Consider the following 14,318-nt stretch of genomic DNA (forward strand, 5'->3'; position numbering starts at 1 on the left):
GCTGAGTCAGCTGTTACCTGGAGGTCTAACAGGATATTGAGCAATGCTTGCATCCCAGACATACAACAGTAACAGGCACACTAGAATTCTGAAGGTAGCTATGCTGCAAACTAGTTTAAAATTAGATGATTGTACAGTATTCATTTAAGCTTGGAATTCCAGTCCTAGGCCAAGCTTGTGGCCACCGGCGTTGACGTTCTTGCTGTCCAGCAGAGCAGACGGCGTCAGTTTGATGCCTGGCTTTAGGGTCTGGGTGTAGCCTAAGCTGATCAGGCTGGAGTTGTTCACCTTGGCCGAGAAGCAGGCGTCAGGGTCGAGCTGGTACTTGGCTGCTATTCCAAAGCAGGTGTTGCTATCCCAGCTGTCTAGGCGAGATTGACCGCAGTCTCCAACTTCTTGTTCACCTTCTGGAAAATGGAGCCGCCAAACTCTGTCCCGTCATTCACATTGGTGTGAAGCTGGAATTCCTCCGTCTTGTAGCCAACCGCAAAGTTGCTCTGGGTCACCCGGGGCTTGGCGGTCTCAAAGTTCATCTGGTAGCCGGCCAGTCAGCCTTCGTAGCCCAGCACCAGAGCCCCACGGATGGCAGGCCTGGCGATGTCAAAATCCACGTCGCAGCCCAGGTTGACGTGCTCCCGCTTGTACGCCGTCTTGATTTTGGCGTTATTTTTCCCAGCGTTCCGGGAGAAGGACGAGTCGAAGGTCACTTCAGCCCACAGGTCAGCTGGTCTTCCACGGTGATCTCAGTGCCGAGGGTGTTGTCCGTGCTCCACTTCTCTGTGAACGTCAGCCCATACTCGGTCCACCGGTACTTGGTTTCCAGCCTGCCCGTGACTTTGTTGGTCTCGGTGTTGGCTGAGCTGGAGCTGGTAAATTCCAGTCCATTCTCAGATTTTGTTTTCAAATCCAGTTTTATGAGGCCAAACCCGTAGCCCTTGGTGAAGACATCCCTAGCAGGTTTGCCAAGGTCAATGTATGTGGGAAGGACAGCCATCCTCTGCTTGGAGGCGGTAGCAGCGGGCTCGGCGGTTGCGATGGAGTGGGCTCGATGCTATCTACATCTTTTGATAGCTGGGCACCATTAGCATTCTTCATCACCTTTGCTTATGCACTCATTTGTCTTCAGTGATCGTATCAGGGAGGTGAGCACACAATGATAGGATTTTTTGTTCTTTGATGCCTGATAATTGATCCCTTCTGCACCTCGTGAGCACGCAGGCTGGTGTGCTTCTTTCATGTGGACTTTGTTGCTTTTTAGCTAGATGCCCACTTGTTTACCTTCAAGCCATTAAGACCCCAGACACTTTATCTTTTGATAGCCAGAAACTATCACCTTTCTTCACCACATTTGCTTATGCACCCACTTTGTCTTCAGCGATCATGTTGGGAAAGTGAGCATCATGGAATGCCAGTTTAATAGAACAAAGTATTCTTGCATTGAGGGAGTACTTGAGTGGAGGCCCAATGTCCATCTGCTACCTTAATACTAAATCTCTACATATATGCACATAGTTCTATTTCCCCATCATATATAAATATATTTACATATGTACATGCCTGTATTTAGACCTCTATAAATGCCCTTTGCCTCCTACTTCTTTCCTCTTTTTCCTTTTACTTTCCTCTTGTCCCACTACCATGTTCGGCCTTCATTTGGGTTTCAGTAATATTGCCCTTGATCAAGTCCTACCAGGCATCCTACACCCTCCTTGCCATTGATTTTAGATCACTTGTTGTTCCTTGTCCCTGGGTTTGTTAACACCGCTTCTTTTCCCCACCTTCCCTCTCCAATGTGCCCCCCAACCCTTGGTCAATTGTTTTCTCCTCCAGATTGTTTATCCTGCCTATCTTATCTAGACAGACATGTAGAGACAATAATAAGCACAAAAACAAAGCAGAGCATAACAAAACAACAAAAGAAAGCCAGGAAGCTAGGCAGCAACAACAACAAAAATCAATGACCAAAAAGAAAGAAAAGCCTATGAATAGTTCCAGGTCCGTTTGTTGACCTCTAGGAAAGTTTTCCAGTTGAGTCTGAGGGGGTTCCACACTCTGGCCCCAAAGTCTATTTGTGGGACTCCCGGGGACTTCACTGCTACGCTCCCCTTGCTGCTCCCCTGCACACGCCCGCAGCATACAATGAACATTTAAGGGATTTTTAAAATTCCAAGTAGAGAAGTTCTACTTTCCCCTTTTGAATTTATCTGAAGTGTGTTTGATACCTTCCCGCCCATCTTCATTAAAGCCTATTTGAAAGAGTGGCTCCAAACTTTGGGTAGGGAGGTGGAAATCAGGGAGCCATGCACGTAAGATGAAGAAACAGCTACAAGAGGCCGAGGGCAGAGTGCATTAGAGCGTAAATGCTGAGCACCCTGGTTTGCAGAGGCTATGGATGGCAGAGCGCCCAAATCCATTTGCAGAGTCCCCACTGAATGCTTTCTGATCTTTCAATCAAGGATGTAGATACTCTTGCCCTTGGGTGGATGTCTTAGTGTATGGCCTCCACCCCTCTCCAGCCAGCCCAGGGAGGTGCGGTCTTCCTCTTGGGGGCTTGTCTAGGTGTGTCACCATGCTGGGCATGGTACAGGGGGTCACATAGTCAGGAGTAGTGTCTTATCCATTTTGCCCTGACTGCCTTGGTTGAAAGGCCCTGGACCAATCTTGTAAGCCCTTCTATCTAACAGTATACGTGTCCCAATCATGGTCCTGTCCCTGCTTCTCCAGTCCCACCTGTAACTGGATGTATTGATCACCAATCATGCTTTTGTGAGCATTTCCTCACCACACCCCCCATATTTGCACTTCATTGGAACCGTCAGATGCCATTTCAACTTGTTGATGGGGTCCCTCACCGGATGATGAGTCTGTGTCTTCGGTCTGCCTTTGCCTCTTTTAAGACTTCATAAATGTTCTCTTTGAATTATATTTGAGATAGAGTCTAGAGTAAGGATTCACTTGAAGTGGAAAATGAGGAGCAGTGCCGGCTGGAACAAAGCAAACCCGAGACTTTCATGGTGATCTCAGCGAAGCGTCTCAATGTCCCAATGTGTGGAAGGAGTCTGAGGGAAGGACATGCTATATGGCCAGTCATCACAATGGGATGACCATACAGCTGTGGTCACTTTGGGGCCATTGGCAGTAGTAATTATTAAGGATTAATGAGACTCTGGGGTGCAGGGATCAAGGTCACAAGAGGGTTGGGATTTGAACCTCCGGGTGTCTGACTCCAAGTTCTGCATTCTGCATCTTACCACCTTGCAGAGTGTTTACTCCCGAGACGGTACAGATCGTGTTTGCCGAAGTGGGAAAACCGTCCCCTGGCTGGAAGGATCCTGGGAGGGCTGCAAAGGCAGATGCTTATGTTTGACCCTCGATTATGGATGGTAACACAATGTTTTTCATTGTCGGGGGGGGGGAGCGCTGAGTAATTTTTTTTCTTTAAAAAGGGGCAGTAAGCCAAATTAATTTGGGGACCTTGGGCATCAATAGTTCATGTGTTTCAAATTATTGAGAAAAGAAAGACATCAGCTAGTCCATGATCGTCCCTGGACTTCGTGTGAGGCCCAGAGACCTTTTCTAGCAAAGACCCAGATAACTCAAGTCTGTATAGCCCATGTGTCTGATGTTCCTCGGTTCCGCTCTTACTGGCTTCTCTGGCATGAAGTAGATATGTCCTCGTGTCCCATCTTAATGCTCTGATTTAGATTATTGTGGAGGGTGGTTAAGTTCTTAGTGATTGCTCTAAGAATTATAATGAGCACTTTTAAAAAATCACAATGTACTTCAGATTAATGGTAACTCAATTCCAGCAGAATAGAGAAACTTAACTCCAATACAGTTCTAGCCTTACCTTGGGTAAAGACCTATGAAACATGTATCACCGGAGACTTCTGGGAAATACGCAGTTTAATGATAATGACCATTTTAGTGACCTGACAGAACATTCTTTAACACCGAGTAAGGATACAGATGGAAAACAACACCCGGACACCTCAGCATCGCTAAGTAAGTTTTACTAATTTCTATGAAGAATCACAGCTAAGTGTGCAGCGCTAAGGGGCAGAAGGGGGACATCCTCGCAACCCACATACATCCAGGGTGTGCAAGGCTGGAGGATCCAAGACATCCAATAGCCCCTTCGCCGACCCCTGATGTTGTGCTCCCCGGTCAACGAGAATGAGAGTCTTCGGCTGAGATGAGATTCAATAACTCCTCAATGTCGTTTTGCTCCTGCACACTGAGCTGTTCTCTGGCTATGCTGAAGGCTCTCATGGCACATTCCTCGGCCTGAAAAAGAATTTCAATAATAAAACGAAACCATAACACTGAGAACTCCACCTAAATGAGACCCCAGAAATAAGAGAGACCCCCAACTTCTCACCCTAGCCTAGCCCCTGAGCTCAAACCAAATAACTTCTTGATAGGAAACTTGTGAACAACTGGCCAAATGTGTGCTGGGGGGAGGGGGGGGGCAAGAGAGGCACCAGAAAAGTACACCTTCCAAGAGAAGCTGGATCTTTGCCGGATTTTCACCGTGGCCAGTAGGCCAATAGTGGCAGTGTAGAGGTGAGATGTGCCACCATTAAGATTACACCCTGGGGCAGTCCTGAGCCCATGTAACTCAGGGCTTTGACTGGGACATTGGCTCCGTAGGACGCCTTGGGGCAGACCCTGGCTCTCATCCTCTCTCTTTGTGCCTTCCTGTAAATATGTACTGAGTGTCTACAATGTGTCCCAGACACAGGGATGACAGACTAAGACTCCTGCCCTCGTGGGACTCACATTCTAGTGGGAAGTGGAGGGAGACAATAAACAAGATACATTTATAAAACAGGAACTCAACTAGAGGAACTTCCATCTCTAGCTTAGACTTCCGGCTCTTCGAGGGAAACTTGCCTTTGAATAATTCATCATCAGGAAGTGAAGCATGACCAGGGTCTTCAGGACAAAGACTATTTTTCCTGGGGCTTTGTTAGATGTAACTTGTTGAAAGTTCAAGATTGAAGTCAGGATCTGAATGGCTTCTGCTTCCTGGGCTTCATCTGCATTGAAGAGGGATGGGTGAGAAACAGGCCCTGTGTCAGGTATGTGCACAGCTGTGAAGCCCTGGTGATAAGGCCTCTCTTTTTCAAAGGCCCTAAGCTCTCCATATCCAGGCGCCCCATGCAGGGAACTTGCCACATCAGAATTCCGTGGGTTCTACTTTTCAGCCTCCATTCTATGGTGGAGAATGTGCAGCCTGGGCTTGCCTGCAGCTGCAGCAATTTAATTCTCCCCAAATCCAAACATGCTTCCCAGGACCAGCTGCCATGAAGTCAATGTCTACTCAGGACAACCTCACGCATGTCAGTTGAGAACAAGGCCCCACCGGGTTTTCAGAGGCTCATTTTTCACAAGTAGATAGCCAGGTCTTTCTTCCAAGCACCTCTAATTGGATGAAAACTGCCAGACTTTTGGTTAATAAGTAATCATTTGCATAACCTAGGGACTCAAAGGTGCTGAAACAATATCTTTTCTGCTTCTCTGTGGATCTGTTTACTGTTTTCCCACACACACAGTGTTTGTTCCTACTTTAGTTACCTATTAGGAGACCTGGTGGTGCTGTTGAATAAACATTTGACTGCTAAACACATGATCAATGGTTCAAACCTATCAGCCATTCCTCAGGAGAGAGATGAGGCTGGCTGCTTACAGAAAGATTTACAAGTTCAAAAATCCTGAATAGGGTCACTATGAGTCAGACTCAGCTTGATGGGAGTGGGTATGGTTTTCAGTTACCATTACTGAGAAATTATTAAGGGCTCAAAAATCTCATTGCCACCAAGTCAATTCCAACTCACAGAGACCCTAGAAGTCAAGGTAGAACTTCCCCTGTGGGTTTCTGAGACTACATATTTTTTAATGAGAGAAGAAAGTATCATCTTTCTCTCACTTTTAAGAGCCAGCATATTTTTTAAAAAAATCATTTTATTGGGGGCTTGTACAACTCTTATCACAATCCATCCATCCATTGTGTTAAACACATTGTATATTTGTTGCCATCATCATTCTCAAAACATTTGCTTTCTACTTGAGCCCTTGGTATCAGCTCACTCCCCCCTCCCCGCCCCCTCTCTCACGAACCCTTGATAATTTATAAATTATTATTATTTTGTTATGTCTTACACTGTCCGACGTCTCCTTTTACCCACTTTTATGTTGTCTGTCCCCCAGGGAGGGGGTTATATGTAGATCCTTGTAATCGGTTTCCCGTTTCTATCCCACCTTCCCTCCACCCTCCTGGTATCACCACTGTCACCACTGGTCCTGAGGGGTTTATCTGTCCTGGATTCCCTGTGTTTCCAGTTCCTATCTGTACCAGTGTACCTCCTCTGGTCTAGCCGGATTTGTAAAGTAGAATTGGGATCATGATAGTGGGGGGAAGGAAGTATTTAAGAACTAGAGGAAAGTTGTATGTTTCATCATTGCTACACTGCACCCTGACTGGCTCGTCTTCTCCCTGAGACCCTTCTGTAAGGGGATGTCCAGTTGCCTACAGATGGGCGTTCGGTTCCCACTTCACACTCTCCATCATTCACAATGATATGATTTTTTGTTCTTTGATGCATGATTCCTGATCCCTTCGACATCTTGTGATGACACAGGCTGGTGTGCTTCTTCCATGTGGGTTTTGTTGCTTCTGAGCTAGATAGTCACTTTTTTAACTTCAAGCCTTCAAGACCCCAGATGCTAGACGGGCACAGTCAGCTTTCTTCACCACATTTGCTTATACACCCATTTTGTCTTCAGCGGTCATGTCGGAAAGGTGAGCATCATGGAATGCCAATTTAATAGCACAAGGTGTTCTTACATTAAGGGAGTACTTGAGTGAAGGCCCAATGTCCATCTGCTACCTTCATACTAAACCTATAAATATATGCACATAGATCTATTTCCCCAACATCATATATAAATATATTTACATATGTATATGCCTGTATTTCACCCTCTAGGGCCAGGATATTTTAAAACATGCCTATAAATACTAAGCTTAAAGAAAGGAGTCCTGGTCGGTTTCTAACCAGAAGGCTCATGGTTTGATGCCACCAATTTCTCTACACGGAGAAAAACATACCAGTCAGCGTCTGTGAAGATGACACAGCTAGGATACACCAGGGGGCAGGTTTTAGTCTGTCCTATAGACCACTCCAAGGGGACAGGCTTGGTTTAGTTCTAATCTTAAATGAAAACACTGCCATAGAATTAATTCCAACTCATTGTAGACTCTAGGGCAGAGTAGAACTACCCCCTAGGGTTTCTGATACTGTAAATCTTTACAGGAGCTGACAGCCTCATCTTATACTGGGAGAAGCTGGTGGGCTTGAACTGCTGGCCTTGTGGTTAGCAGCCCTAAGCATAAGCCACTATGCTCCCAAGTAGGCAGCATAATATACAAAGGGCATACATCATCATGTTAAATTTGGCCATCTTTGGATAGCTAAACTCAAAACAAAAACAACCAAACTCATTGTCATTGAGTTGATACCAACTCATAGAGACCGTCCAGAGCAGGCGAGATCTGCCCCTGTGGGTCCCCAGGCTGTGACTATTTGCAGGAGTAGAAAGCCTTGTCTTTCTTCCCTGGAGTGGCTGGTGGTTTTGAACATCGTGGTTAGCAACCCATGTGTGACCACCATGCTACCAGCACTCCTTCTGGCTATCTGCAGATGAAAGGCTTCCTGCTTTTGTGCTTTTCTTTGTAAGTTTTCTGCTTTAACATGAACCACTTTTGTTATGAAAGTAACACCAATAGTGGAGAGCAAATGTTTTGAGAATGGTGAGGGCAATGAATGTACAAATGTGCGTGACACAATGGATGTATGGATGGATTGTGATAAGAGTTGTATGAGCCCCTAATAAAACGATTCAAAAGGAAAAGAAAAGAAAGAACACCAATAGCTTTTTTTTTCCTTCGGGTTTTTTGTTTTGTTTTGTTTTTAAAATCTTGGGTCAAAATCTCTTCTCTAAGAAGTCCTTTTTTCTTTGATGCCAACCAACAGTCCTCTTCCTTCTGGGACTCATCTTGTAATCTCATTGGTACCTGTAGAAACGTTCTTTTCTCAGTGCACAGAGCTTCGGTCTCACTAACTGCACTGCATGGCTGTGGAGAGCTTACACCTCATCTTCTGTGGCTCGGGGACCCAAGGAGATGACCGGGCAGGAATGGAGACGCTGCTGAGATCAAAGGCAGCACTGACAGGGTCTTTTCCTCTCCAGATCTCTCCCTCATCCACACATCGGAAGGCTGGGTCTCATGATAGAGATCTGAATTCTGCCCAACACTTGTAAAGTCATGCTGGTTTCCACGTCCCAATTTTCTCTGCCAGCAAAATGCGGAAGATGGCCTTGTGCCAAGGACAGCTGCCCTCCCTCTGAGGGGATGAAGTCATTGCTTCATTTCTGAGGGAGAGCTGCCACTTACCCAAGCCAGTGTCATTCTCAAGTTGTTTGCCCAGCAAATCTACTTGTTGCAGGCGAGACTGCAAGAGGGCTTGGTAGTGACTATTCAGATAGTTATGCCAAATATCAGTGACCTGTTGGGAGAGGAGATGGCAATCAGAAGAGCAGCAAGAGCAGTGCTTGGCCTCCCTCTCTCACTGGGCGGGGAGGCAGAGGGAGCTTCAGGAGCCCAGGAAAGGCCTGGCCAAAGGGAATGTGAGCAGTCATGACTTCAAAAGGGATGTGCCAGGTGGATCTGGAGGCATCCAGGTGTCGCTGTTGGGTAAGGACTGGGCTGCTAAGCCAAAGGTCCGTAGTTCAAACCCACCAGCTGCTCTGCAAGAGACAGACGACAGTATCTGCGCGTGTAAAGATGCACAGCCTTGTACGTCCTACACAGGGTTGCAGTGAGTCAGAATTGACTCAGTGGCAGTGGTTACCAACTGCTGAGCACGTGCAGTGCTAACCCTTTACCCACCTGCCCGAATTACAACTTCACAGCTGCGGTTAACATTTCTAATTGTTTCCACTTTGCAGATAAATAATTTAAAGCTCAGAGGACTGAAGAGTCTTCTTAGGAACTGGTCTGTTGGCACAAACAGGATTTAAACTCAGATTTGCCTAGGTCCAAAGCCCGTTGATTTTCAGTGATACCTTAATGCCTCTTCCTGAAAATTGGGTCCAAGACAAGATTCAGCGATCATAGCAGGAGAGCCTGCACCACATACAAACAGCTAAGTGACTTCCTGGCAGATACGTTAGCGGTTACCACATAAAGTAAAGCTTTAACATGTTGGAGAAATGGTTTTAAATCTCATATGAAAGATGGAGATTTTCAAGTATCCTCCAGTTCTTTGATCCCTTGATAAGACCTTTCATCAATGAATTTCTCATGAAAATTTCTCCTTCCCTACACATACCCCAGTATGCCACCATTAGTTAGTTCCTAGGGGTGTGACCAAGAACAGGCTGTCTATTTGGAGGGGTTTGGTTTTATTGACCATTAGTCAATGCCAACTAGAGACCCTGGTGTATAAGGCTTCTAAGACTGTATGTCTTGGTGGAAATACGTGGACAGCCTCATCTGTCCCACAGCAGAGCTGGTGGCTTTGAAGCACCACCAACCTTTTGGTTAGCAGTCCAACACTTAGCCGCGAGTGCCACCAAGGTTCCGGGATTATTATTTGTTATTTTTTAAGCAATAGCTGTTCGAGTCTATTTTGGTAGTGGAGAAACAAAAGGAAAGAAATTAAGCATGCCAAGGATCAGCTATATGACTTTGGACAAGTCACCACATCTCTCCGTGCCTCAATTTCCTCGCGAATGGTCTGGTACCAGTTTTACAAGGTCAGGTGTCCTATCAGCTCAGCTCCCACATTCCCCACTCACCTTTGTGTACAGCGTGTCTGCCACGTCCAACTTGTTAAGGCTTTGGAAGACATTAGCCAGTTGGAAGTAGCCACCTGAAGTCCTGACGTCGTCTGTTCCAAACGCACTACTGGCAAAATAGATCTAAGCAGAGGAAGAAGGAGAGTGCTTCAGCTCCCTTTGCAAATCGCAAATCCATTAAAGGACTTGAATCTAGAATGTATAAAGAACTTTTACAACTCAATAACAAGAACACCAGCAGCCTAGTTTTTATAAAATGGGCAAAGGATCTGAATAGGCATTTCTCCAAGAGAAGATATGCAAATGGATAATAGACCTAAGAAAAGGTGCTAAGCATTGTTATACATTAGTAAAATGTAAACTAAATCTCCAGTGAGATACCACTTTACACTCAGTAGGATAGCCAAAATACATAGAGGTGGAAAATGGCAGGGGTTGGTGAGGATGTGGAGAAACTGGAACCATCGTCTACTGCTGGTGCAATCACATTGGGAAGCAGTTTGGTAGTTCCTCCAAGAGTTAAACCGAGAGCTACCATGTTGCTGTTGTCAGGAGCTGTTAAGGAGACTCAAAGCAACCCTATGGACAACCAAATAAACAACAGTGCCTGGTTCTATACTAAAAAAAATTTGATTAAAAAATCACTGCCATCAAATTGATTCCAATTCATACTGACCCTATGGGGCGGGGTATAGCTTCCCCTGTGTATGTCCCAAACTGTAACTCTCACTGGGTAAGAAGCCACTTCCTCTGCCTATGGAGCCCTTGGCTATTTCAAATTGCTAACCGTGTGGATAAGAGCCCACTGTGTAACCAATATGCCACCAGGGCTCCAATATTCAGTTCTATATAATTCAGCAATTCCATACCTAGTTACTTACCTGAGAAACGAAAACATGCATCCACACAAAGACTTGTAAAAGAAAATGTTCACAGTAGTCCCAAAGTGGAAGCAACCCAAAATCCATTGATAAACAGACTAGTATATTAAGATGATGGGATATGATTCTGCACAAAATAGGAACGGGCTATTTATATAGTTAACAACATAGATGGTTCTCAAAAAAATTATATTAAGTGAAAATCCAGAAGCAAAAGGTCATGTATTGTATGATATTATTTATAGAAAATGTTCAGAAATATAATAAACCTATAAAGACAGAAGGTGGCTAAGGGTAAGGAATGGGAAATGGCTGCAAATAAATATAAGGGGTCTGTCCAGGGCAACGGCAATGCTTTGAACTGATTGTACTAATGGTTGCAGAACTCTACAAATGTACTTCAAAGTTTTGAATTAGGGATGGGGAGAATCCGAGTGGATGGCATGGGGGGAACAGGGCACTAACCCACCCCGGGGAGAGTATCGGTTGTGTCCCCACAGAACTGGAACATGCATAGGGACCCCACCATGACACGCCAAACCAGGAGGGCAACGTAACACGCGGAGGAATCCACAGACTGACCAAATGCCAGCCCCAAACAGAATTAGCCCAACCCCACCATGGAAGGGAGTACCACAGAAAATGAAAATAGATTGTCTGATGTGGGAAAGGAACTGACCTACCACACCACACCCAGAAGGAAGCTGAAGCAAAGGAAGGAGGAAGAACGGAGCGGAGCACACCTGGGCGCACCAAGCTCAGAGGACGATAGCCCGGCTCGGGGGGCCCAATGTATAGAGAGGACCATACAGCTGGCCCCACGGCGAGATGCGACATCCTGCACCGACCCATGGCCCCACATGGGACAGCACCTGAGACACAGTGGGGGATGTGCGACTGAGCTGACCCCACCACACTGAGGCAAAACACTGGGGGTGTGCAATGGAGCAGCGAGGGAAGCAGAGCAAGGAGGTCCTGAGGGAGTATAAAGGATGGACTTTGGGGCCAGGACGTGGCACTCCATCAGACTCGTCGGGAAAACATTCCTAAAAGTCAACAAACAGACCTCAAACTACTAACAGTTTTTTGGGTTTATTTTTGCTTTTTCCTTTTTTTTTTCCTCTTCTTTTAAATGTTGTATGTCAGTGGATTTTTTGTTTATTAGCATGTCAGTGTTGCTGCTGTTGACGCCACGTTCTTATGTGACACTTTGGTGCTGTCAAAGCCATCCGCATTTTTATGCACATATTACTATATCTGCAGGTCCACCTAGATAAGATAGGCTGGACAAACAATGTGAGAAGAAAATAACGGGACCAACGGTCCTGGAGGGACATGAGAGCGTGGGAGGTAGGGGAAGGGAGGAGGTGTTGGCCAACCCAGGGACAAGGGAACAACGAGTGGTTCAAACCAGTGGAGGGAGGGGAAGGGAGGACTAGTAGGGAGTGACCAAGGGCAAGGTAACTGAGAGGAATTACTGAAACCAGAGTGAAGGCTGAACATGGTAGTGGGACGGGAGGAAAGCGTAAGGAAATAGAGGAAAGGAGTAGGAGGCAAAGGGCATACAGAGAAGCCTAAATACAGACATGTCCATATGTAAATATATTTATGATCATGGTGGAAATAGACTTATGTGCATATATTTATAGGTTCAGTATTAGGGTAGCAGGTGGACATTAGGCCTCCTCACGCATGCACTCCCTCAATACAGTAGCACCTTGGTCAGCTAAACGGTCATTTCATGATACCGACCTTCCCGACATGATTGCTGAAGACAGACGTGTGCATAAGCAAACATGGTGAAGAAAGATGATGGTTCCTGGCTATCAAAAAGATATAGCGTCTGGGGTCTTAAAGGCTTGAAGGCAAACAAGCAGCCATCTAGCTCGGAAGCAACAAAGCCCACATGGAAGAAGCATACAAGCCTAAGTGAACATGAGGTATTGAAGGGACCAGGTAGCAGACACCAAAGAACAAAAACCATCATTGTGTGATCACCTTCCCCACATAAACGCTGAAGACGAATGTGTTCATAAGTAAGTGTGGTGAAGAATGCTGATGGTGCCGGCTATTGAGAGATATAACGTCTGGGGACTTAAAGGCTTGAAAGTAAACAAGTGGTCATCTAGCCCAGAAGCAACAAAGCCCACATGGAAGCAGCACACCAACATGTGTGATCATGAAGGGCCGAGGGGACCAGGTTTCAAGCAACAAAGGCGGGGGGGGGAAATCATATCATCGTGAATGAGGGGAGTGCATGATGGGGACCCAATGCCCATCTGTAGACAACTGAACATCCCTTGCAGAGGGGTAGTGGGGAGGAGATGAGTCACTCAGGGTTCAGTGTAGCAATAATGAAACTCACAACCTTCCTCTAGTTCTTAAATGCTTCCTTCCCCTCAACTATCATGATCCCAATTCTACCTTGCAAACCTGGTTAGACGAAAGGATGCACAGCAGTACAGTTGGGCCTGGAAACACAGGGAATCTAGGACGGATGAACCTCTCAGGACCAACGGTGAGAGTGGCAATACTGGGAGGGAAGGGGGAGTAGAAAGGGGGAACCGATCTCGGGGATCTACATATAACCTCCTCTCTGGGGGATGGGCAACAGAAAAGTGGGTGAAGGGAGCCGCCGGGCAGTATAAGATAAAATAATAATTTATAAATTATTAAGGGTTCATGAGGGAGGGGGAGGGGGAGAGAAAAAAGGAAAATGAGCTGATTCCAGGAACCCAAGTGGAAGGCGAATTTTGAGAATGATGAGGGCAACAAATGTGTAAGTGTGCTTTACACAATGGATGTATGTACGGATTGTGATAAGAGTTGTATGAGCCCCAATAAAATGATTTTTTTAAGTTTTGAATTATGTATTCAAAACAGGTGAATGGTTTGTATCACTAAAACTGTTTCTGCTTTTTAAAGCTAGGCTGAGGGATTTGTACTTGACCAAACTCTGAGCTGTGTGGCCTAGCTCAAGACAGGAGGTGCCTCTGCCTCGGTGGCTGGAGGGTGTAGCTCACAGGACAGGAACACAGCTGGGGCACAGTCAGGGTCTCAGGGGGAAAGCAGCACGCTCAAAGGGTTAGATGAAGCTAATGCAATGAAAGGATTCTTTACACAGCCATGGAAGGGGCTCGGGAACCAACAGCTAAAGACTGAATGGCAGGAAACGATTGCCATGCCCACTCCTCACAGGCAGGGAGAGGAAACATGACCAGGGCCAGGGCCCAGCAAGAGCTGGAACTGCGAGAGCTGTGACCATGAAGGAACAGTGAGTGCCATTGCCGAGAATGAATCCCCCAACCTTTCGTCTCCCCACATACGTCTCCCACTCTCCAAACCCGCGGGAGTTCACGGTCTGTGATTTATAGAGGTCAGCCTCCCAAGGTTCGGAGCAGGCAGAAGATGGATTTGGGGCAAGAGAATATAAAGAACCAGCACAAGGGTGTTTCTGATAAATTTTTGGAAATGGCACCCTGGCGGGAAACCAGAGAGTTGGCCATTGGAAAGCCTGAAGAATGAACCGACCTACATGGAGAGTCTAGACTTGAACTTAAACCAAATTTC

At 46.2% G+C, this 14,318-nt stretch overlaps 1 protein-coding gene and 1 pseudogene across 2 annotated transcripts in view; both read right to left on the bottom strand.

Annotated features, from left to right (window-relative positions):
- Positions 1-144: 144 nt before the first annotated feature.
- On the bottom strand, positions 145-994 carry LOC142434807 (non-selective voltage-gated ion channel VDAC1 pseudogene; annotated as a pseudogene).
- A 2,943-nt stretch (positions 995-3,937) lies between these two features.
- Positions 3,938-14,318, bottom strand: part of ZMYND12 (zinc finger MYND-type containing 12) — a 34,261-nt gene continuing 23,880 nt past the window's right edge. For both annotated transcript variants that reach the window (XM_075554696.1, XM_075554687.1), the window contains exons 5-8: positions 9,868-9,990; positions 8,462-8,573; positions 4,897-5,042; positions 3,938-4,287 (exon numbers count right to left, since the gene is read on the bottom strand). In XM_075554696.1, the coding sequence (XP_075410811.1) occupies positions 4,168-4,287; positions 4,897-5,042; positions 8,462-8,573; positions 9,868-9,990 (501 nt within the window). In that variant the 3' untranslated portion in view covers positions 3,938-4,167. The remainder of the gene's footprint in view (positions 4,288-4,896; positions 5,043-8,461; positions 8,574-9,867; positions 9,991-14,318) is intronic.

The sequence above is a fragment of the Tenrec ecaudatus genome, chromosome 1, assembly GCF_050624435.1.
Source record: "Tenrec ecaudatus isolate mTenEca1 chromosome 1, mTenEca1.hap1, whole genome shotgun sequence".
Taxonomy (NCBI): Eukaryota; Metazoa; Chordata; class Mammalia; order Afrosoricida; family Tenrecidae; genus Tenrec; species Tenrec ecaudatus.